Genomic DNA, 26,655 nt, shown 5'->3' on the forward strand with positions numbered 1-26,655 from the left:
TCTTTTCTCCACATCCTCTCCAGCATTTGTTATGTCTTATCTTTTTGATGATAACCATTGTAACAGGCATGAGGTGATATCTCCTTGTGGTTTTGAAAATTTCCCTTATGATTACGACGTGTTGAGTGCTTTTCAAGTACCTGTTGGCCACTTGTATATCTTTGGAAAAATGTTTGTTCAGGTCTTTTGCTCAGTTAAAAAATTGGATTATTATTATTATTGTTATTTTGTATTGAGTTGCATGAGTTCTTTATGTTTTGGATATTAGCCTCTTATCAGATACATGGTTTGCAATTTTTTCCCCATTCCTTATATTGTTTTTTCATTTTGCCAATCATTTCTTTCACTCTGCAGAAGATTTTTGGTTTGATACCCTATTTAAAAAAATTTTTTTTTAATTTTGTTGTCCTTTAGGTGTTATATCCAAAAAAAATCATTGCCAAGACCCATGTAAAGGAGCTTTTTTCCCATGTTTTCTTCATGGAATTTCATGGTTTCAGGTCTTATATTTAAGTCTTTAATCCATTTTGAGTTAATTCTTTAAGTGCCGTTAAGACAGGTGTCAAGTTTCATTCTTTTTTACATTTGCATATCCAATTTTCCCCTGCACCATTTATCATAAGAGTCTATCTTTTCTCCATTGACTATTTTTTTAATGTTTTTATTTATTTTTGAAGGAGAGAGAGAGACAGAGCATGAGCGGGGGAGGAGCAGAGAGAGGGGGAGACACAGAATTCGAAGCAGCCTCCAGGCTGTAAGCTGTCAGCCCAGAGCCCGACGTGGGGCTTGAACCCACAAACTGTGAGATCGTGACCTGAGCCGAAGCCAGATGCTCAACTGACTGAGCCACCCAGGCGCCCCTCCATTGACTATTCTTGACGCCCTTGTCAAGTATTAGTTGGCTATATATGTATAGGTTTATTTCTAGGCTTTTGTTTCTGTTTCACTGGTCTATGTATATGTTTTTATGACAGTACCACACTATTTTGATTACTATACCTTTATAATAGAGCTTAGAATCAGGGAGTGATGCCTCTCTCTTTGTTCTTCTTTCTCAGTGTAGATTTGGCACCTTGGGGTCTTTTGTGGTTCTACATAAATTTTAGGATATTTTGTTTTCTACTGTGTAAAAAATGCTGTTGGAACCTTGATAGGGATTGCACTGAATCAACAGATTGCTATGGGTAGTATGGGCATTTTAATAATATTAGCTCTGCCAATCCATGACCACGGGATAGCTTTCTATTTATTTGTATCTTCTTCAATTTCTTTTATCAATGTATCCTAGGTATTTTATTGTTTTGGATGCTAGTATAAATGGGATTATTTTCTTTCTTTATTTTTCAGATAATTTCATTGTTATTGTATAGAAATGCTACTGATTTTTGTAAGTTAATTTTTTATCTTACAACTTTACTGAATTCATTGATTAGTTCTAACAGGTTTTGGTGGAGTCTTTAGGATTTTCTAAGGATAAAATCATGTCATCTGCAAATATAGACAGTTTTACTTCTTCTTCTCTAATTCTGATGCCTTCTATTTCTTTTGCCTGATTGCTCTCTTTAGGACTTCCAGTACTATGTTGAATAAGGGTGGAAAGAGTGGGTACCCTTGTCTTGCTCCTGATCTTAGAGGAAAAATTTTCAACCTTTTACCATTGAGTATGATGTTAGCTGTGGGCCTGTCATGTATGACCTTTATTATGTTGAGGTTATCATGAATGGATGTTGAATTTTGTCAAATGCTTTTCCTGTGTCTATTAGATGATTATGTTTTTTCTTTCATTCTATTAATGCATCACATTTATGTATTTGTGTGTATTGAATCATCCTTGCATTCCAGGGATAAATCCCACTTGATCACAGTGAATGATTTTTTTTTTTAATTTATTGAAAGAGAGAGAGAGAGAGGGAAGGAGGGAGTGAGGGAAGGAGGGAGGGAAGGATAGTGCAGGTAGGGGAAGGGGAGAGAGAGAAGGAGAGAGAGTCTGCAGGTTCCACACTGCCAGAGCAGAGCCCGACTTGGGGCTGTAACTCACAAACCATAAAACCATGACCCAAGCTGAAACCAAGATGCTCAACTGACAGCCACGCAGGAGTCCTGTGAATGATTCTTTTAATGTGCTGCTGAATTCAGTTTGTTAGTATTTTATTGAGAATTTCTAAATCTATATTCATCAAGACTATTGGCTTGTAGTTTTCTTTTGTTGTGTTGTCTTTGCCTGGCTTTGGTATTAGAGTGATGCTGGCCTTATAAAATGAGTCTGGGAGTGTTCCCTTTTCTAAAATTTTTTGTAAGAGTTTGAGAAGGATTGGCGCTAATTCTACTTTAAAGGCTTGGTAAAATTCACCAGGGAAGCCATCTGGTCCCGGTTATTCCTTTTTTTTTTTATTAATTTTTTTAGGGTTTATTTATTTTTGAGAGAGAGAGAGAGAGAGAGAGAGAGAGAGAGAGAGAGAGAGAGAGGGAGAGGGAGAGGAGGCAGTCTCCAAGCTGGGGAAGGGCAGAGAGAGAGGGAGACACAGAATCTGAAGCAGGCTCCATGCTCTGAGCTGACAGCACAGAGCCCGACACGGGGCTCAAACCCATAAACCGGAGATCATGACCTGAGCCAAAATCGGATGCTTAACTGACTAAGCCATCCAGGTGCCCCCTGGTTTTTCTTTATTGGGAGATTTTTGATTACTGATTCAATCTCCTCACTAGCAATCAGTCTGTTCAGATTTTCTACTTTATGATTCAAAGGCTGGTTGTTTCTAATAATTTTTTCATATATTTTAGGTTATCTACTTTGTTGGGTATATAGTTGTTGTGGCTTAATTTTTTATCTCCTGGCTGAGAAAAAGGACTACAAACTCTGATCATAAGTCTCACATTTGTGTAGCTGGGTTCAGATATGTGATCTCCCCAGTCCTAAGTGCTGCTATACAATTGCTGTCTCATCAGATGGCTCAATAAATGATCATCCAATAACAACAACAGTCAACACAAGAGAACTTGACACCTATGAAGATTGAGACAACTTCTCTAGACAGTTGACTACTATTGTGATTTCTTAGTAAAGGTCTGGATTGACTGACTGATGACACTCTCAGACATCAGGCTGAAGACTGACCACAAGGATAACCTTGATACCTGAAATCATCTATAAGTACACAACTTTCTGTCTTTATTAGCATAACATTACTATTCCATTGTGTTTATTAACATAACTTCACTATTCCAGAAAAATCTCCCCTAAAAGACAGAAGTTGTAAGTAACTTCATTACTCATTCTAGAACTTCTTAAATAGTCAGCTTGAGATTCTCTCTCTCTCCCTCTCTGTTCTTCCCCCACTTGTTCTATCTCTCTCTCTCAAAATAAATAAATAAACCTTAAAAAATAGAAATTATCAAAAGAATTTACATACCAAGACTCTCAGAATCCCTTGCCTTGCTATGTCCATGATTCTGAGATGATTATATAACAATCCTTATTTAATTTTAATCAAGCTCTACATTAAAAGATCTGCTTTAAATAAAAAATCTCCTTGGTGTCCTGAGTTTGTCCTTCCCTTTCTGAGAAAGTATTAGTTGAGACTATGATTTTGTTGAAGTGGTATTCTCCCGTATCGTATGTGATATAAAATTTATAAGAAATATATATTTGTTCATTCAGAAGACCAAAATATATTCCTCAGATATATTTGGTCTTCATCCACAGTTCTTGAGAATACCTCAGAGCCTTAGGATGAAATGAGTATCTTATTATTAATCATGGTGACTTTTAGACCCCATCCTAAGGCAGGGGCTCGTTTCCAGGAGGACCAAGTGATTTTTCATGTGATTAAAGGGCTGGAACTTTCAGTGGCACCTGGGTGGCTTATTTGGTTGAGCATTTGACTCTTGATTTTGGCTCAGGTCATGATTTCATGGTTCGTGATTTTGGGCCCTGTATAAGGATCTGTGCTGACAGTGCGGAGCCTGCCTGAAATTCTCTCTCTCCTCTCTCTCTGCCCTTCCTTGCTCTGTCTCCCAAAATAAATAAATAAACATTAAAAAAAAAAAGGGTTGGAACTTTCAGTCCTACTCCCCCAGCCTCTGAGGTTGAATAAGCCAGTGGCCAATGAATTGGTCAATCATGACTATGTAATGAAGTCGTCATAAAAACCCAAGAAGAAGAGCTTCTGGGTCCTTCTTTTACAGAGAGCTTCCACACCTGGGGAGCTAGCATGCTTCCATGTGCCTCAGAGCCAGGCACCAAGCTCCACAAGGACAGAAGCTCCTTTGTTCTGGATGTTGCCTTATGTTTCTCTTTATCTGGCTGTTGATTTGTAGCCTTTATCATATCTTTTAGTAAACTGATAAATGAAAGTAAGTGCTCCCCTGAGTTCTTCAAGCCACTCTAGAAAATTAATGAAACCTAAGGAGGAGGTCACTGGAACTTTCAATCTATAGCCAGTTGGTCAGAAGCACAGGTAACAGCCTGGGGCTTGAAAATGGCATCTGAAGTGGAATATGGACAGCAGTCTTGTAGGACTGAATCCTTAACCTGTGGAATATGATGCTATTTTTGGGTAGATGGTGTCAGAATTGAGTTGAATTCTTGGACATCCTGCTGGTGTCTGAAAAGTGCTTGGTGTTGTGTGTGTGTGTGGACACTCCTGTCAAGGTGGAATTAGGCTGCAAACCTTAAAAGACCACAGGAAGAATAAACTCAGGTTTATTATCAACAGGTTGTTTTGATGACATTTTTGAGGCGCCAAAGAAAAGTTCTTACTTAGAAAAACATTACCAATGTTAACTCCTCCTTGGATAATTCTAGAAAAACTCCAAGTTTTAATCTTAGAAGTTAAGTTATAACTCCGTTCTTTTTTCTAGGATGTGTTGATGTTTTGTTTTGACAAATTTCTATGTATGCTAACAAAGAAGTTGATTACAGGCATATCTTGTTTTATTGTATTTCACATTAAGGTGCTTTGCAGATACTGTGTTTTGTTTTATTTTGTTTTTGGTTTTTAACAAGTTGAAGGTATATGGCAACCCTGCATCAAGCAAGTCTATTGGTGCCATTTTTCCAACATTTGCTCACTTCGTGTCTCTGTGTTACACTTTGGCAATTGTCTCAATATTTCACACTTTTTCATCATTATTATATTTGTTATGGTGATCTGTGATCAGTGATTAAAACTCACTGAAATTTCAGAGAATGGTTAGCATTTTTTAGCAATAAGGTATTTTTATTTTATTTTTTTTGAAATTTTTTTTAATGTTTATTTATTTTTGAGACAGAGAGAGACAGAGCATGAATGGGGGAAGGGCAGAGAGAGAGGGAGACACAGAATCGGAAGCAGGCTCCAGGCTCTGAGCCATCAGCCCAGAGCCTGACGCAGGGCTCGAACTCATGAACCGTGAGATCGTGACCTGAGCTGAAGTCGGACGCTCAACCGACTGAGCCAAGCAATAACGTATTTTTAAATTAAGGTGTATACATTTTTTTATATGTAAGGCTACTGCATATTTACTAGACTACAGTATAGTGTAAACATAACTTTTTATGCACTGGGAAACAAAAAAATACATGTGACTTGTTTTGCGATATTCACTTTATTGTAAGTGGTCTGGGACCAAATCTGTAATATCTCTGAGGTATACTTGTATAGTTTTCTTCACCTTGACTATATTTTGGAAATGTTTTCCATGAGAATAGGCAACTCAGTAAATAAATGAAAAAACGATGATAGTTACCTTGCTGAGAGAGAACTCCGAGGAGCTCACACTTGAATGGAGTCTTGAAGGATAAATAAGAGTTTTCTAGGGGACGCCTGGATGGCTCAGTTGGTTAAGTGTCTCACTCTTGATTTTGGCTAGGGTCATGATCTTGCAGTTCGTGGGACTGAGCCCTGTGGGGCTGGTAATCAGGCTCTGTGCTGTTAGCTGGGGATTCTCCCTTGGGATTCTCACTCATCCTAGCTCTCTGCCCCTCCCTTTCTTGTGCCCCTCTCAAAATAAATAAATAAATCTAAAAAAAATATTTCCTATGAAAACAAGAGGAATGGATACCTTATGCAGTGGGGGAAAGAGTACTCCTAAAAGAATAGAGGCAGAACACAGCAGTGGGAGAATGAGGAACTGCTAATTAGGTCTATATGACTGCAATATAGTAGTACAAGGCAAAGGATGAAACTAAGGGTGATTAAAGCAGACTAATTAAGCAATTAGATATTGAAGTTAAGAAGTTCAGAGGTAGAGGGGGTGCCTGGGTGGCTCAGTCGGTTAAGTGTCCGACTTCAGCTCAGGTCATGATCTCATGGTCCGTGGGTTTGAGTGCTGTGTCAGGCTCTGTGCTGTCAGTTCAGGGCCTGGAGACTGCTTCGGATTTTGTGTCTTCCTCTCTCTCTGCCCCTCCCCCACTCACGCTCTGTCTTTCTCTATCAAAAAATGAATACACGTTAAAAACTTTAAAAAAATTAAAAAAAAAGTTCAGAGGTAGAACAGCTCATGGTGATGAAAGAGCCTTGGGTGTGGCTATGAGCGTGACTACGAGTTACCAAAGTGGTGTTGAAAGGAAAGACCTTAAACTTATAGATGGGTTACAATGTTGGATGGGCTCTCTATATGGATCTAAATGGCTATATGGACCATGTCCATGACTATGACATCCTAAGAAAACATGATCAGGAAAACCTGGACCACTGTGACGTCCATCCAAAGTGATTAATAGTCTATAAGCCAGTAAGAACATAACTGAAATGAAAGACGTTCTAACAACACAAAAATCCATGATAAAGGTGTAAGAAGATTCAAAGAAATCTGTTGTCAGTAAGAAATTATTTTTGTTCCTAACCATCATAATCACTATCAATGATCCATCATCATCTTGGGATCAACAATAAATAGAAATCATACAGTAATCATCATAAATGTCATTTTAAAAGCTCATTTATCTGCATAGTTTTATTTTAGTGAACATTATATCATCAGTCCCCTGACTCAGATTTCTCTCAACCTTAGGTCTTAGCAAGGGATTACAGAATGTTACATTTCTTATATTGAAGAGCCTCCCTCAAGTCACTTGTCTGTCAAATGTTGTGGAAACTTACAGTGGTATACCAGTAAAATCTGTTTGCTTCAATTTATTTTTATACAACTTTAATATAAAAGTCCTGGGCAAGTAATTGCAGTGTGCTTGCTTACCAACTCAAGGGTTTCAAGCTAACATAACAGATTCACAACACAGAAATGGGAAAAATTTACACTAAAGAAAATAAAACAAAACATGCATTTGTATCTATTTGAAGTTCTCCAATTACTTTTGTAACAGTTAAAAAAAATACAGATATTCTACTGGAAAATCATCCTGTTTACTAAAATTCCCAGTGGTGTAGGTATGCAAGAGACCCATTTAGTTACGTATGGCCCACCTGAACTTCATTTCTTGATAAAGATCAGGGAGAAGATAGGATGATGTCATTAATTTTAAGTGACAGAGAACAATATTAAATTATTAGCATTTATATAGTACTTTTCTCTTAGGATCCCCAAACTTTTAAGGCACAACCTCCCATGTTATATCATTTCAAGGATACAGGTAAGGAAAAGCTATTTACAGTTCCTTTTTATAAGATAGAAACATGAATAATACACAAAGTTAAAGGACTTCCAAGTTAATGTTATTAGTGATCAAACAAAAAAATAAAATTAAGGTTTCTTCATCCTTGTTTCATGGCACTATGTTTGAAAACATGCTGTTTGTGAAAATAGGATATTTCAGGAATGAATTTGTATTTACAAGATGATTACAACTCCTCTTAAGAGTCACTTGTTTTTTTTTTAAAGTTAGATGCTTATAGTGGATTTATATTATTATTTTCAGTTAGACTATTTTCAAATGATTTTTGGCAGTGGGGCAGTTAAAGAGGGTTTTAATCACAGAATCATTGAGGAACTCATTACAATCTTAGTTATAAGTGCTATCAAAATGCTGGTGTAGGCTTCCAGAAATAACTGGAATGAAGGCAATATTCATTAACATATTGATAATATTCTTAAGAGGTAAAAACCCTAACATTTATATAAACTGACCCAAAATGCTCTTTTTCATTCTTTCACCAAAATATTTTTAAGCTCTCCTTCCTGTTGAACCACAGTCTTATAGTCTATCTGAAATGATGGCATACTTACTGGCTCTGAGAATGTTCTCCTTGCTGCTGCACCTGGACTGGACCTGCAAAGAGAGCATAAACTCAGTAATTTAGGGCTCAAAACACAGATAGCCAGATATGTATGCATACTTAATGGGCAAGCTCCTGAGGTTTAGGAGCAAAGGCTCAATATATCTCAGATATCAAAACATAGTAGTAAAAATATATTACATTTGTTTCCTATTTTTTGTCTTTTTCTTACTGTAAAGAAAGAGCAGACTTCTGAAAAAAACTGGGGGTACAACATTATAAATGGCACAGAGGCAAAACCAAAGGCAATTTTTTATTGATGTGTACTGAAATTAGTATATGGAAAAAAAATGTTACAACATATTCAGGTGTGAATACAGACCCCTAATCTTAAGGCACTGTGATAACTCTTGACTAGACTAATAATGCAATCCAGGTCATAAAGTTGTAATAAAATATTCCATTGTAGTAATTTTAGTTGTATACATTGATAAGGGGAAAACAGAGAAATCCTCATATATAATATTAATGTGTGATTCCAATGACTTTTGTTACTTACTGATTATAATAATTGGTTATAATATTGGCTATGAAAGATGCCTTTGTTGGGAATCAATAAAACTGAACTCATTTATTTACCAGTTCTTAGGTGTGAATAAAGTTTATCAATCAGAAACCCTTATGCTTTGATGCAAAAAGTTGATGTCCAAGCAGAACATTCTTTTAAATGTTACAAAAGTGTTGAATTCAAAAGCCACATTGGATGGCATACATGTTTGTTAATATCTGAGGAAACTGTATTTAAACTGCACACCTCTTTTTTCCCACTCCCCAGCAGCTTGCCCCAAATGTATATATATACAACAAATTAGTTTCTATTGCTTAACACAATCTACTATTGTAATGAAACAACTTATGAAAGAAATGTTGCAACTTAGGGTGGGTTATGGTTGTCCTTCCCTGAAAAGAACAATTGTTAATGTTTAAAGAAACAACAACAATAAAAAAAATCACAAACATACACACAAGAAAAACACACACACACACACACACCAAAAAAAGGGGAAAAAAGGGAAAAATAATTCCAGATGTTAAAGTTATTCCCTTTTGGCCCAGATTGTTTAGTTAGTTATAAGCTACACTAGAATGAAGAAGCTAATCTGGGAGATAATATTCTTACATTCTTTTACTCAGAAGTTCTATTGAAAAACAATTATGGACCAAATGGGAAAGGAAAATAATTAATGACTACTTAAAACAAAAATACAGGGAGAAAGACATGAGAGTGAGAAAGAGAAAAAGAAAAAGAAGAAAGAGAGGTCTGGGGAAATAAGTCTAGACAAGAGAAAAGAAAGTATGGGTTTATAGAAGGAGCCAGTATGTGAATGCAAAATGTTCTGCTATTTCTTATTGAAAATTCATACTAAGAGAGTAAGAATCTCTAATGGACTTGCTGCAAAATAAACAAGCAAGTTTGTACACCATGGAATGAAAATAGGTGTAACTATACCACTACAGCCTTAAAGGAGAAAAGAAACAAACACTAATAGACAAATTAATAGACAAGCTTAATAAAGAGTTAAACTACATTTTTAAAAGCGGTTCAGGGAACACAAGAGAAAGCTAATAGAGTGAGAGAAAAATCTGGGAGAGAGAAGGAAAAAAAAGGGGATAATGCTGAAAGACAAAAACAGAGTTCAAGGAAGTCAAATGGAAGTCAAGAAAGTCTTCAACAAGATGTAGAAACAGAAGGAGCCCAAACCCATAGCGCAAAGCAATGTTTGCGAATGGAAAGCAGCTCCTTTGATCAGTAATAGTTACTCTTAAGTCGTAGCCTCTATTCCTCCAGAGTTCATCTTTAAGCCCTTCCAATTTAGAGTGGAGCTAGTGTGTGGATAGAAACAAGAGATTTATAATGAACAGAGCATTTCAGATGAGTAGTTCAAATTGTCTCATCAAATGTTTCAACATTTAGATAATGTCTAAATGGAAATGGTGGTGAAAAACTAGCTAGCTTTACCAAAAAGCTGAACCAAACCAAAACAGCAACAACAACAAAAAACTCTCTTCCTACTTTAGGTGGCTAAAAAATTAAAAAAAATGTTCATAGCATGAATTTAATAATGAAACCCAAAGTCTTGTTTTGTGGCACCTGAGTTCGTAACTATATATTTTGCAGAAATTTGGGTGATAAAAAATAATTCAGTTTCTGGAATGTGAGTATTCATTTTGGTTCACAAATTGCCAACAGCAGTGTAACCAATGTTTTCTCACTTACATTACACTGGCTATTTGACCTAGATTTGAGGAAAATCACTTAAAATCAATGATTACATGAACTTCTTTACTTTGGTGATCTTGAGTATGTATTAAAAAATGAGAAAAATAATTTTAAGATATTAAAAATATATATGCAAAAGTGATGCCCCTCTCTCTTATACCATGAAACTGGTCACCTTTACAATATTTACCTAATTTTATAAAATCCCAATATGAAGATTTTTACCTAACTCACAGTGTAATGGGATTTACTTGAAAAAATAAAATCAAGAAACAATTACTGTTCTTATTCTCATATATATGGATTAGAAAGAAGGTAGCACAGGTTTGTCCCAAGTTTTACAGTTCACTTTTTTTTTTAAATCTTACACTGGCTTTTTAGTCAATGGAAAAACAAAAAACAAAAAACAAAGGGAAGTCTGAAAAACAAAATAAAATTGACATTTTGACCTAATACCAAATTTATTGGGGATTAAAAATGAAAGGTATGGTGTTCGATTATCTATTACTTTATTTTATTGGATTATGTTATTTTATTACAATTAACATCTAACTTTATGGTGTTGAAAATTAACCCCCTTTGAACTGGAATTAAACTAAAATAATGTCTAGAAACAGCATTTATTATATTACAGTCAATGGAGGAAAAGAAAAACACAAGAGACTTACTGAAAACATAGGTATTCATTTACTAATCAAGACTGCTTTCAGACATCAAATAATTCATTTAATTCATTTCAACATGTGTTTACATGTATAATATAATTTTTGCTGAAGATCACATTGTACAGTAAGAAATCTTAAGCCATGAAACAGAAAACAAAAGGGGGGAGAGCATGTAATAATGGTAAAGAAAAAAAGTGAAAATGCTTTAAACAAAGCTGAGAAAATTTTAACAAACAACCACAATCTTTAAATACAGTTAGAGAAGTGACTTACCTTATGCTTAGGTCATAACAAGAATAGCACAGTGTTTAAAGTCAGCTCTTCATTATGGGAGGTACAATTGAAAGCCATAGGTTATAATAACATGAATTGCTACACAGAAATGAAGACTTTTTCAGCCCAACATGAAAAGCTAACTCTTATGGGAGAACATTTCAACTTATGTTTAATGCAGCATGAAGAACAATTGAGGGGGTAAACATCAAAACACATGAATCTCACACCAATAAGAGAGACAGTCCAATCTCTCAGGAACACAGAATATTTAATCTGTGAGACTATAATCTGTGACACATAAGGGAAGGCACATCACTCTAACACTGAAAGATGCATGCATAATGTATAACCATCCACTGACAAGTCTCCCCACCCCATCCCACTCGTACACACACAAAACCATTAAGATACAGGGAAAAAATGTAGTGCCAAGCTGTTATGAAGAAAGCAGGACACACGGAAGCACAGCAGTGGTCATGTGATTTGAGAGGTGTTCTTCCCTTAAACCATCCCATCACCATGCTTATTTTAAAGAAGCCAGGAAAAGACCCCCTTCAATGCTGCAGTAGCTATGAGCCCCCAGCTTGAAGCTAGTGTGTGGAATTTTGATCACCGTTCCCTGCGATGTCAGGGGCTCTCCAGTGGAAGCCAGATGTGTAACACCAGTTAGTGGGGTACAATGTGTGAATAACAAACATCCTTTCCCTTCTGCATTTCACAGAAGTGAGGGAGGAGAGAAACAAATAAAATAAAGCCCATGTTAAGAATAGATTCATAACAATATAAAGATGTATAAATATTAAAATGGAGATTACATTTGATTGCAGGTTAGCACAACTCAGGTTACATAAAAACTGCCTCAATTTTGCTGCTCACCAGGCTAATATGTATTCTTTCTCCTTGCAAATATTAGGAATAAATCTATACAATATGGTTCATACTGAAAAATTCTGAGTGGTTGGTCATATGGGGTCAAAGTCGAGAACTAAAGAAGTTGTCTTTGATGGACATTAAGAAAGCCCTATCTTTCTATTTTTAGCATCATTTTACTGGTCAGCAGTCACATTTTAAATTAGAAATTAAGCTTCTGTATATCTGCTTACTTATGTAACTTGAGAAATTCTATGGCAATGGTGTAGAAAGATAATTTAAATTTTAATCTTCTTACATTTTAAAAGACAAACCACAACAAAGACTACCTATTTAGAAACGGTTACTAAATTTCCTATGTACTCTTCTCTACTGTCAAAACTTATTTTAACATGGGTTGTTCCTGTCAATAGGGTATATCAGCTCCTTAGAAAAAACTTCAACTTTGCTTTCCTATTATTGATAATAGTAGTTAACTTCATCTATTTTTTTATTCATATGTGACATGAAATTTAGATTTTTAATAATGCAAAGATTATTTACTTATATTACCATTTCCTCTCCCTCATCTATTCTTAGCAAGCCAGAATATCCTGACCTTCCCTTTAGCATGTCTTTATTATTTTAGGCTCTAGGCCCTCCTTGAATCTCCATTTCCTTATAGGGGAAATAAAGATTGTTAAAGGGCTCAAAGGAAATAAGACATGTATCAAGGATTTTAAGCTATAAAGATAGAAACAAATGTCAGTTATGATGTTATGATCAGTGGAGGAACTGACAGTTGTAAAATAATTATAATTATATCCTCCTCATTGTAACTTGATTATTAGCTAAAATGGAGGCAAAGTCTTCTTTCTGAACCCCCAAAAGAAATAAAACCCATGTACAGTTATACGCTTTCCAAGAGAGATTGACCAAAACTTTGGAAATGTCATAGCCATATGGCCATACATATTGGTAGGAAAGCAAGTTTTATATATATAAGTTATATATAAAACTTTTATAAAGAATATATAAAATCTAAGGCTTGCAGGAAAGTCTGAACTAGCTCCTCTAGAATATTTCTTGTACTCTTGAGCTTTTAGACTAAATGAGCTATTTATTCTGTCTGGAATACCTTTTGCTTATTTTCTGATCCAAATACTACTTGTCCTTTAAGATCTAGCTTAAAATGTGCCAGCTGCAAAAACTATTCCAAAAGTTCCTTAATCAGAAGTTATTTCTTCTTTCCCTAAGTTCTTTCTTTTCAAATTTTTATTTATTTATTTTTAAGTAGGCTCCACATCCAATGTGGGGTTTGAGCTCAAGACCCAGAGATCAAGAGTCATATGCTCTACCTATTGAGCCAGCTAAGTGTCCCACCCTAAACTCTTTTAATTTCTTTATTGAAATACAATTTACCTACCATAAAATTCACCCATCTTACGTATATAGTTTGATGAATTGTAATAAATCCCCATGGTTGCACAACCATCAATCACCAGATTCTAGTTTTAGGTTTACCTAAATTCTTAAAGCCTCTTATCTGAACTTATATTATGAGTTACCATAGTTATTTATATTCCAATTGTTGATGTGGGTCCCCAAATGTACTACAGGTTCTTGGAGGGAAAGGATATGGCTTTAATTCTCTTTATATTTCCTACTATGTCAAATATAGTGCTCTGTACAGAGTAAACATTTGCTAATTCTTAATGTTTATTTTGTAGTAATCATAGTTTTTTTTTCAAATTCAGCACATTAAAATTTATTTTTTATAGTACAAGTATGATCACAGTCACTCCTGTACTATCTTAAGAATGATTTTTACTTAGCTGGGTGGGCTCATATTAAGAAATGTAATATAAAAAAGCATGTGGATTATAGCTAAGACATATCTGAGTTCCCTACAGAATGATCTTCAGAATTTGGAAAACACATTATTAATATTATTTAAGGTTAATCAAACAGTGACATTTGGAGTCCAATAACGGTTATTCTACACCAAAAATTTTAGGTCAGGTTAAGCAGACTCCTTATTTTCTAAGGGAAAAGGGCATTCTATATCTCATATGGTGAGGTCACTAGAATGACAGCGATGATAGAGATGTTTGATGTAGTTTGGCTCTTTGACTTTGACTTTTCTACCCTACTTAACTTATTTAAGAGCAGTTTGCCTCTGAAAGAACAAACTTCTTTGAATACCATTTACTCATAAAAATAAAACTTAAGAGGACAGAAAAAAGGACCTCATTGGCATGTACTTAGATTACTTGCCTCTTCAGCCTACCCAGAAACAGAAGGAAAGAAAGGTTTGATTTAAACAACATTAAGCCAACAACTCTACAATCTCAGACTTTTGAAATTCTATTTCTTTACCATCTCAAGTCTTATATCAAAAATGGAGAATTGGTTTAGAAAAGCTCTTTCCATAGTTCCATTCATTCATCACTTTATCTGGATAAAGTAGGGTACAAGTATTTGGCTTATCTGAACCTAATGACAATTCATTTGTATTTAATTAGATTTATATTACCACAACACATATTTAACTGTGGAACTCAGAGTTTTGCTTTATGACATGAAAGGCAGCATGATACTCTGGAGTCTAGTGGTATGGTTTCTGATGTTGTTTTTTTCTATTCTTAGCTGTGTGACCTCAGACATGACATTTAACATCTTGGAGTTTTAATTTTCTTATCCATAAAATGGGGAAAATTAAGTAGGATATTGTTTGTGAAAGTGAAAACTATTATAAATGAAAAAGAACAATACAAGTCTAAGTCATCATTATTATCCTTATGTAGATTTCAAGTCACTTACATTTACTTAGGTAGAATCTGAGATACAATGACAATAAAGAATTTGCTCCATATCATGCCATGAGTCAGTGACAAATGACAGACTATAATTGCCAATTTCTAGACTAAAATTTCAGAAAAAGGCTGAGTTAAAGTCTGAAGTTACCTTTGCAAGGATTAATCTAATGCTGTGCTGTATGATTTTACTCAAGCTATCTTAATTCTATGGGACTTAGTTCCCTCATCTGCAAAATGAGAATGTTTCCAGGGGTTTCAACTGAGGATGATAGGAGCCCTTGAGAGAACCTGTGGATAAAAGTAAGGAGTTCATTTACTGGGATGGAGAAAAAAATTAAAATTTTTATATTCACCAACCTAATTAAATTTTATTAATTTCTTTCATTATGAGCTTAGGAGACAAACCACAGTAATATTAGCAGGATCTATTACTTCAAATTATTATGGATGTCTTAAAATATTGTTCATATTGACCAAGATTTCAAATTACAGTAGTGTAATGACTTGCTGCTAGATTTTGTTATTTAGTGCATTTTGAAAGAGGCAGTATTATTACACAATTTGTTTTTTATAGATATTTCTATGATTTTAATTTCATTAGTCTTTGTAATTGTACATATTTTATTTTATATATTTAAAAGTACTTTCTGAAAAGAAGTCTGTAGGCTTTACCAGATTTCCAAATGGCTCCATAGGAGAGAAAAGGTTAAAAAATTTTGAAATAGACAATTTCCAAGCTTCCTTTTATCTCTAGGATTTTGTTGCTCTAAGAAATCTCTCCTACATCCATCTGCTGCTCTTTGGCAAATCATATATAAAAGAAGTTTTTCTTTTTTTGAGAACAATTATATAAAATTGGTAATGAAATTAACCAATTGCCCATTTAATAGCCCATCTAAGAAACAAAAAGAAATATGGTTATCAAAAAGTTATGAGCTCAGGCTTATAAAAAGTTTCTGCTTCACTTGCTCTTTTCCCATTGGTTTAGATATTTAATTAAATGGAATAATCATTAAAAGTCATCACATTTAAAACTCCCTAACAAAACGTGAACTTCCACACACACACACACACACACACACACACACACACACACGTATTTATCCACAACTAATTATTTTTTGAACTTTTAGTCATGTGGTGAACACAGATAAGAGCAACAAAGCTATTATCTATGTATAACATAAGCCTTTTCAGGCACACAGTATCTGTAAGCAATACAATTTTACAATCTTTTCCAGAGGACTATTTGTAACTGTTTCCCCACTGTTACATGAATTATTATTATCTTAAATTCCACTGAGCTTTCTTAATTTCTAGGTAAATGTGAAGAATTTTTCTTTCTCAGTATTGACTTCTTCTAAAAGAGGCTGGAACTATAGCAGGTTACACAGTTGGTGAAATGAATTATAATTAACACTTAAAATCAAAAGCCTATTTATGCTGCTTTATAGGTAACTTGGTGAGTTCCTTATTCTCAAAGAGAATAGTATGATATGCAGAACATAACTAAGAACAGAACTGGTTATCACCATAACTCAACAGAATACAAATTCAGATATCAATGGTGAATATCCTTAATGTATTATCAATAAAGCTTTAATTTTAAATTGAGTCACTCACAATGATTTTAAGAAAATTGTAAATCTCAGGCTGGTCTCTCTTTGGTACCAACAATATTTTTGAGTTGATGTTTGTTCTGAGAATTTTGACGTTGAATTAGATAAATATAAGGGATATATACTATCTAATCATCTGAATATATATATTCAGACTAAGCTGAAGAAACTAGTTTTTGACTGGTAGGGATTTCAGATTATTCTTGACACCATTTCTCAATCTTTAGATGAATAATTAATTACTTTATAGTGTAACTTGTCTTCACTCTAGAGATGACAAAGCAGGGGTTGTTACTGGCTTTAGATCAAACATTAAAGTAGTAATGAAACTTAGCCTTCCTGACTTCCAAATTCATTTCTCTGTACACCAGTAAATGACCCTATCTTTCTAGCCTACCAGTGGCAATCAGTGCATTCCTAATCAGACCTTGAATTTTCATTGTCTTTTGCTCTTGACTATTTCTCGTAGCAATAAGAACCACTCAGAATAGGCAGGTGGATGCAGGAGTGAAGGAAAACTGGTATGGTGAAAGGCAGTTTGGGGAGTAGCACTCTGGAGACAGCCCTCCTGGATTTGAATCTTGGCTTTACCATTATTAGTTGTATAACAGTAGGTAAGTTACAATCTCTTTCAGGTCTTTGTTTTCTAATATATAAAATAACAGCAATACCTATCTCATAGGATTTTTATGAAGAAAGTGAGACAATATGTGTCAAGTGTTTGAGTAGAAGAGTATCTGGCTCAGTGTGAATGGTATATAGGTGTTAGTTATTACTGTGTTTGTTGTTACTACTGTTTGGATGATACTCTGGACCTGTAATTCAGAATGTTAGCTAATTTCTTTTGCTAACAAGAGCAACAACAGTTGCTCTCAAAAATAAGATCAAGTAAGATTACTTCAAGTATCTGAATAGAAAGTTTAAAAAAAAAAAACTATGAACTTTATGGGTTTATGAACTAGAGCCTAAAAGACGAATATAGTTAATAATATAAAACTCTGAATTATTAAGCATTTGTAATTATTATCATTTTCTGGCACTTCTGGAAGAAAGTCACATTGGCTTTCATTAAACATGAGTTTTAAGAATACGGAGTTTTTAACTAGATTTAATATTCTCCTTGGTTTTCATTTAAGGATAGCAGAATATGCTGTAGGCAAGGAAACGTTTTCCCTTCTTCTTTTCTAGGTTCTTTGGCAGGTGTAATAATTAAATTGGCATAAGACAGATTAACAGGAGAAAAACAAATTTAATTTTGTATGTACAGAAGCCCCAGAGACATAAGGCTCAAAGAAGTGACCAAAACAATCAGCTTTTGTACCTTTGAGATAGAGAAAGAATAAATCTGTGAAGAATTGACAGGACGAAGGGGTTTGGGGTTAGGGTAGTAAATTAGTGAAGTAACAAGGTTTGTTTATATAGCTTTCTCAGAGCTAAATTCCCTGTTTCTGGTGATAAGGATGCCTTCAACACTTCCAGTACAGGGAGGGTCCTTTCACATGGGAGATTTATTTCTGCTTTCAGGGGGACAAAGGAGGGTTAGAGTATCCTTCTTGAACTGTTTCTTAAGTTACTTTAACTCAAAATAATCAATATGGGGTGGCACATAAGGAGGAGCAGAATATGCCCCTCCAAAATGTACCTTTTTGGTATAAAGATTTTTTGAGCTGATTATTTTGAGAAACACTAGACACAAGAAGTTCTGAAAAGAAAGTGGAAGTTACCCTTTGGTAAAGGAAATTCATATGTATAAAAGAAATATATAAGATTGTCTCCCTCTCTGTACCTGAAGAGAATATTATCAATGGAAACGACATAGATACAAATCTGTTTAATAAACCTTACTCTTATTTACTGTGTTTTTTTCTGGTAACCTCCCCAAAACTGGCCTCTCTGCCTCCATTTAATTTTGTCTTTGGCTAAAGATGGTATTTAAGTTGGTGGTTTAGGCTATCTTGGGGAGTTACTCTCAGATATATATGAGGTATACATTTTAATAAACTTCTTTTTGTTTATCTCTTGTTAATCTGTCTTTTGTTACAAAAGGTCTTAGCCAAGGACTCAGAAAGGTAGATGGAAAATTATTTTCTTCCCCTAACACATTCTTAAATGTTATGTCATATCATTTACTTATTCATTAAAAAACGACAACTACTCCTGCTTCTACTGAGTATAATACACCATATAAGAATTGGCTACATAGTTTTCCCTTCTCAAAGGCTGTTGTACTGCAGTTTTTATTTTTCTAAATGTTTAACTAGTACACATAAGGCACATGGAAGATATACAAAGGCAAAGACATTTCTATACTATATTAGTAAAACAGCAGTGGGTTAGAAAATGTTTAGGATGTTCCTTTGAGGACTGGAGATAAGAACTAAATTTTCTAAAGCCTTATACTGTAACCATGTGTGGTATATACTATGTGAATCAAGTCTGTTATGACCTAACCAAGTAATAAACAGTTTACAGATGTAGTTTGATATTATTAGACTCTTGCTTCCATTACACATGCCCTTTGCATTTTCTCTGAATTCTCAAGTTTTGGATGTCTGGGCTAAATCAAATGGAATAGCAGAAAATCCATTGCCATTAAAATTAAATATTTAGCTTATAAAGAAGGGATAACTGTGTTAGAAGTTAATTTTTAAAAAAAAAGGTAAACTCGTGACTCTCATACAAATATAAAATGAACATATGTCAAAGATTTCTATCTAAGTGTTAGTAAGAGAACCAGAAAAATGTTCCCATTGGTTCAAAAAAGAATTAAAAATACCTCACACACATGGGCCATCAGGAATGCTGACATGAACTTTCAGATCAATTGAACAAAAATCATTTGCATCTCCAAATACACACGATGTTTATTCCTATGGATTAGAATAACTTCCATGACTATTTACATATTACAATTTAGTGTTGTACAATAGCTCAAAGAAGGGAGAAGACGATCCAGAAGGGTACCCTAGACAAGACAGCCAAAAATAAGTCTTGTCTATTTCAAAGTCTTTCACAATTTTACCTGAGAAATTTATGGCTTGGGAGTACCTATTAATAGAATTTGTCTATTAACTGAATTCTAGCTTATTTTTGAGTTTGTTCCCTAGTGTATACCTTTGGTTTTTAAGATTGTATGAAATACCTTCTGGAGTCACTTTCAAATGGACTGTAGATTTTGTCTTGACTATAATATTAAAATAGTGGTTTACTGTATTAAAAATGGAATAAATTTACAAGAGATATACATTATATCTTTTAAGCGTCTGATTTAAAATATAATTTCCAAGGCTTAATACACAAAAATTTTTTGTAGTTTCTTTTTTATCCGTTTAGTGAAAACTCAGCTTGAAAACGAACTTTATTTGGTCAAGATTCAATCATGAAAAATTCTTTTTTTTTTAATTTTTTTTTTTTTTTCAACGTTTATTTATTTTTGGGACAGAGAGACAGAGCATGAACGGGGGAGGGGCAGAGAGAGAGGGAGACACAGAATTGGAAACAGGCTCCAGGCTCTGAGCCATCAGCCCAGAGCCTGACGTGGGGCTCGAACTCACGGACCGCGAGATCGTGACCTGGCTGAAGTCGGACGCTTAACCGACTGCGCCACCCAGGCGCCCCTCAATCATGAAAAATTCTTGAGGGAAAGAAAACAACCCATTAAAATAAAAGAAATTCAATGTAAATATATTGGCCATGAATTACTATGTAATTAAGCATTATATTTTCTGATTGAAGTTTCCTTTTAGACTTTTTTAAATAGAAAAAGCTAAATAGCCATGTGTAAAAATTTTTGAAGAAAAAAGGATATTCTTAGAACATTGTTAAATTTAGGTTTATCAGTATTTTGAGGTATTCCAGCCCACTTTAATTACCTTGCAAAATTTGCATTTGCTCTATATACATTCCTGCTTCTACTCCCTCATACTAGTGTAAGTTCACATTTATTTAACTCATTCTCAGGATGAAGAGGATAGGCAAGATTATTTTAGATGTGTGCCAATCTTTATTTCAAATTAAGCTTGATAGCTGTAGGTCCAGGAACATGTGCTAATTTGATCTGCTAAAGTTAGAGACTTGCATATGCAATGAATCCTTCTTTAAGTAGACAAAAAATATAAAATTGTGCTAACTACAGACCTTGGATAAATTACTCAACTGTTTAAGCATTGGTTTTCACATGTTACAAAAATCAGGATAATGATAACATTCATTTACTGAAAGAATACTTCTTGAGCACTTACCCAATCCCAGGCTTAGATCTAGGTGTGGGGTAAAACATCAATAAGATTGACAGGGACTTTGGTACCATGGAACTTATATTCTAATAGGAGTAGACAGATAATAAACACTTAAACTGTTTAATATGTAAATGAGTAAGACAGTTTCAGCTAGCAATAAATGCTTATGAAGAAAATAAAAGATAGTAAAGGGATTGACAGGGTAAAACTGTTTTATTTTATTTTTTGAAAACTTATTTAGTTTTGAGAAAGAATGAGAGAGAGAAAATGGGGAAGGGGCAGAGAAAGGAGGAGAGAGAAAATCCCAAGCAGACTCTGCACTATCAGTACAGAGACTGATATGGGGCTTGGTCTCATGTACATGGGATCATGACCTGAGCCGAAATCAAGAGTTGGACGCTTAACCAACTGAGCCATCCAGGGGCCCTGTGGGTAAAGCTATTTTAGATAGATTGGACAAGAAAGATTTCTCTGAATAGGTGTCATTTGAGTTAAGATCTGAGATACCCAGAGGAAGATCAAAGAGAAGAACTGCCCAGATTGAGGGAAAAGCTAGTAGTATGCAAAGGCTTGTGCTTTATTGAGTTTCCACCTCATTGGACTATTTTGAAAATTAAATAAACAAACTAATGCAGGTAGAACATTTGATCTATACCTGACATTTAATAAAGGATAAATATGTTATCTCTGATGATAATAGAGGTGAGAATGATAATGACTATGATGATTATGATACCAACTATCAAAAGTCAGCTACTGGAACTATTCTTGTCAATCCTTCTTAGTCTGGAACTGACCAAAGAAGAGTGTTGTAATTTGTCAGAAAGGCCAAGGATTGGTAATGAAAAGAGACATGGTATGTGTTTAGACTTAGGGTTCCAGCTAAGTGGTATATAAAAATGCCTTTTGAAAATAATTTGATATTTCATAAAAATCAATGAAGTTATCTCCGATAAAAGGGAATACTTTTTTGATTGAAGTTTTACTATAAATTTCTGCATAAAAGCTCTTGTGATACCATATTGTTATTAATCTGTGATAGCTACTATACTTGTTAGCATTCTTCAGACAGCGGATTTATAATTAATTAGAAGTGTTGAAGCATTTTCAAAGTTTATTAAAAAAATGTATCACATGGGCAAACTAAAGAAAGCTGAGTTATAAAAAACTTCTATGCTTAACAATCATCAATACTCATGTCCAAATCACATTGGGCTTCATTGGAACAGAACAATGTTATTAATCATGCCAGGGGGGTGTTTTGGTTCAGTGTTAGTTCTTTTTGTTACTTTTGCATTCCTGTTTTGTTCCTTTTGATTTCCTATATATTCCTAGTATAGATCTATGGTATTATGGTTTGGTTGGGGTCCGTAAGAGCAGTTTTTGAGATTTAGCTCCTACTTTTGTCCAGTTTATTTATTGTCTCAGCAAAATAAACAGGAAAATGATCATATATGTGTGTGTGTATGTATATATACATATACATATATATATACATATACATATATATACATATACATACACACACACATGCATATATACACACATACCTAGTATATAAACAGCTTATGGAAGGAGTTCAAATATCCTTAGAACAAATATCCTCAAAGTGTGCCACTTAGACATGGACTATTTTGAGCTGAAGGCAATCAAGACGCAGTGGGCTTAAGCGAAACTTCTGCCTCTCCCGTAACTACCAAGAAGAATTTAAATTGGGGGTCTTTCTCAGAATGAGAGTTTTTACATTACATAAATTTTATCTGAGTGACCTATATCTATGGCAGGACAAACATCTAATCACCAAACATCTGCTCTTTTTCTTCTTACTGCCCCGTGAATTGCCTTCCTTCCTTTTGAAGCCCAAGCCCTTATCCCATTCCTTAGCTCAGGGTAGCATAAATACCTCATTTTACATTTCTGACTTGACTTTGAATCTCTTGAGTATGTGAAATTCTCTTATGTACAAAATTAAATTTTTCTCCTGTTAATCTGTCTCATTTCAATTTAATTCTTAGACAAGCCAAAAGAAACTTTGAAGGTCAGAGACAAATTTTTCCTTCCCAACAATACATATACATATAGTACATGTATGTGTGTGTATTTTTCTCTCCACTAGCACATACCAAAAATCACTGAAATCATGCTACTAAATCAGTGTTTTTTAAAAAAAAATATAAGCAGGAACATATCAGTTTGTCACAGGAGCAAATGGGATGATTAGAAATATAGTACCATTCCAATGCAGGGTTAATATATGCCATATATGTGGAAAGAATATATTTCTGAGATATTTCTAATTTTCTATCATATAATGTATTGTTCTTATATAATGAAAATTCTATGCAAAGGGAACTTGAGCTTTGTCACAATTCCTTAATAGAAAAACATGTTAAAAGATCTAAAGAAATTACAGTAAAACATGAACACTTGCTAAATCTAGGTGGTCAGTATATGGGTGTTTTTTATTTATTTATTTTTGTACATTGGAAATATTTCATTAAAAAATGAGAACTATAAAAGAAAAGATAAAAGGGAACTGATTCACCAAAGGACACTTACATGAAGCTGCCAATACCCATAAACCTTTTAGTGTAGACTTCTCAAATTTGGAATTTGGGATCATCTGGATACTCTTTTGCCCTCTTTAGTCTAAGAACAAACACAGTGCCAATGTTTACAAGTCATATACTTTCATTATTTTTCCTCCACTAAGTATATATTAACTGAGAATGTTGTTAAACTGTAACTGCTGTCCTTGACAGTTTAACTATTAACCAACTTACTCCCTCTATCCTTTCAGGGCTGCTTCAGGTAGCTTTGCTGTGCCCTGAATTGCTCAGCTGTTAAATGAGGAATAGAGTGAAGTCAAACTCTGCAGAAACTCATTCAGCAGAGCTTTCCAACTCTTAAATCTCTTATACACTAGCTATTCTTACATTTTTTCCACATAAGGAATCCTTCAATGATAATTACTCCTTCTATATATGCTTCTTTATTTTTTATTTACTCTATAACTCTAAGGAAACTCCTACTTTCTCTTTTCTTCAATTCACTTATTATTTCTGTTAAATTTTAACAATTAACATGGGGGAGTTCAAGAGTGATTTTTTTCTCTTTTCTTATCTATGTTCTTCACTGAACATATGAAAAACAAGACAGAAGCTATTGAAAATGAAAGAAAAATACAAACTGATGTTGAAAATGAGACACTTGATCTTTAAAAAAATTTCTAAAATTCAAAACTGTTAGTATAATATAGACTGACCATTATAATTTTTGTTAAAATCAGTCTCATTCAATTGTTGACAGATTTATTTTGAACCATCAACACATCCTTCTTCAGTCCTCCCCTGCATACATATCTGCAATAATATATTTAGGATTAGTTTATAATCTATAATGATAGAACAGCTGTGAAGCAACTGGCTTTACAAATCTGTAACCCTGAACTCATTTGTATTATGTTTTAAGGCAACTAAGGTGAAAAAGGTACATACATCCTTTTTATAAATAGTTTTTTCACAGGGTCACTGTATGACTTAGAAATTTTACAGTAGAAATGTCATACCTAATTCATTTATGCTAGTTTCATCCAGATTATCTCTCCCATACTCCTGTGAATTAGTTGGCTTAGAATTTGGGCACAGTATATGTTTGGGTCACCATATTCAAACACTAAAGCAGCTACACTCATCCCATTTTGTTCCTTTACAGCAAACTGAGATAAACATTCACTTTAACAGAAATTATTAAGGTTGATACTCCTTCTCAGTGGCTGAGATGGGTTGGGTTATTATTCATTGAAAAGGGAAAGGAAAACAAGAAACAACTAGAGATAAAGAAGACAGGTAGTTTCTGTTAACACACACACACACACACACACACACACACACACACGGAAAGGGAAAAGACACACAGAAAAAAGTGGAGTGTAGGGAACTGCACTAAGAAAGTAGGTGAATGTAAACGAGGTAATAAATAACAGAATGGGGATTCTTATAGATTATTCTCTTCACACTTCTTACTTTAACGTTCAAAACACATGGTAGACCTTAAAAACACCAATATCATTCCTGATCTCAAATTGTCTTTTAAAGTCAATAGGCCATAGTCAAAAGGCATAGCTTATAAAATTTTAAAAGGTGTATGTGCATGTAAGAGAAGACAGAATCACATCATGACTAATCACAAGAGCAGAATTTCTCTTTGTGGATGGGATGCTTAAAATGAAGCCAAAGTGATTTCCAACATAACTTAAAGCAATGACACAGTATGACTACATCTACCAGGATAAATGATTCAGTAAAGCAAAGTCCAAGTAGATAGCTCTAGTTGGGGAACATTTCAGACCAAGCCTTTGAAACAGAGTTCAGTTGTGTTTGAAAGTTAGTTAATAAATTACAAGTTAACTGTCAATTAATTGTAAGTGACAATATAATGATACAAATGGACTGAAAAAGTGGTACTTACATGCCCAAGAACATTTTAGAAATACTACTATCACTGACATATAATAGTGAGGTTATAGAGACCCTTGCTATATGGTGTCAGCAGAGGTTGAGTGAATAACCCAAGATTATTTTGACTTGTCCTCTAACTCTTGAACTGTGTTACATGGCTCTAAGACAGATGACTTGGGGAGATTAAAGATAAACTTGCTATGTATAAAGAAACGGAAATGAGCTAAAGGAAGGCACTTAGATGCTTCTGAGCTTTCTGCTCATACAACACTTTTTGTTTGTTTAAACTTCATTACCTTATATATCAAAGGTTGGAATAATTGATAGCTGTATGGTTCAATTGCTGTACTAACAATAATTTTCATTGGGAACATCCTGATATAAATTAAGCAAAACTTAATAATTTATGCCCACAAAAATAATTTAGGAATATAAAGATTAAATGCCCAATTTCAGGACCATTCACTTGTTTCCCACCTTTTTGAGATGAAACTGTTATTTGAAAGTAAAAAAGAAAAACATTTTTCCCATTGGAAAAATAGCATCCAGTTTATTTTCTGGTAAGTAAAACATGCACATATGAAACAAGATAATGGTTAATGGAACTAATGAAGGGTGCTGATCACTTGATCATTAAACCAATGCTCCCATTTAAAATATTGAAGGCAATTATAAACTTTGTTTAAAGATTTTGGAATTGTCATGGATATGAGGGATACGGAATTGTCATGGATACATATTTGATATATTTAAAGCTGGATGATTAGTCTGTGAAATCTGATGGTAAGACAATTAAAATCAGTCTTACTTGGACCCAAAGTACTTCTGACTCTGAGCCAAATATTTGAGATTGAAGATTGATTCAATGTTTCCTTGTAGCAACCTCTTGCATGTCCCAGTGGCATCTTTTTTTTCCCTTTCCTCACTCTCCCACTCATGTATATTCTTAAAGGGATGCCTACCTCTAACAACTGAGAAGCACCTGTGACTAATTTAGCAGCATCTGACTGCAGGAGACCATTTTCTGCCACCGTTCCCACTTTTATTCCTGGGGAACTCTCTTCTCTGTCAAGCACTGCACAGTTCATCATTAATTACTGCAACTTCAATACTGAGTTCAAAAGGCTAGTTTGCTATAAGAACTTTTCTTTCAATGCAGATACACACAGCAGCCTTCTCAAAGAGCCATGCATCAGTTCATGCCATGCTTCTTAACAAGAACAGTTAGGCATGGTAGCCCAAACAGAATTAGATTTAATTGCTGTGTGCTGGGATAATAGCAAGTTGCCAAAGAG

General features: G+C 34.3%; 1 protein-coding gene across 8 annotated transcripts in view; it reads right to left on the reverse strand.

The window, feature by feature from the left end:
• Window positions 1–26,655, reverse strand: part of GPHN (gephyrin) — a 622,612-nt gene that overhangs the window by 148,456 nt on the left and 447,501 nt on the right. For 6 of the 8 annotated variants that reach the window (XM_047079492.1, XM_047079490.1, XM_047079491.1 and 3 more), the window contains one exon: window positions 8,164–8,206. In XM_047079492.1, the coding sequence (XP_046935448.1) occupies window positions 8,164–8,206 (43 nt within the window). Of the gene's footprint in view, window positions 1–8,163; window positions 8,207–9,974; window positions 10,038–26,655 lie in introns of all 8 variants that reach the window. The other 2 variants (XM_047079488.1, XM_047079489.1) reach the window with 1 other exon arrangement.

This window comes from Lynx rufus, unplaced genomic scaffold, assembly GCF_022079265.1.
Source record: "Lynx rufus isolate CCGP_SWC_20201006 ecotype Redwood Valley unplaced genomic scaffold, mLynRuf1.p SCAF_17, whole genome shotgun sequence".
Lineage (NCBI taxonomy): Eukaryota > Metazoa > Chordata > Mammalia > Carnivora > Felidae > Lynx > Lynx rufus.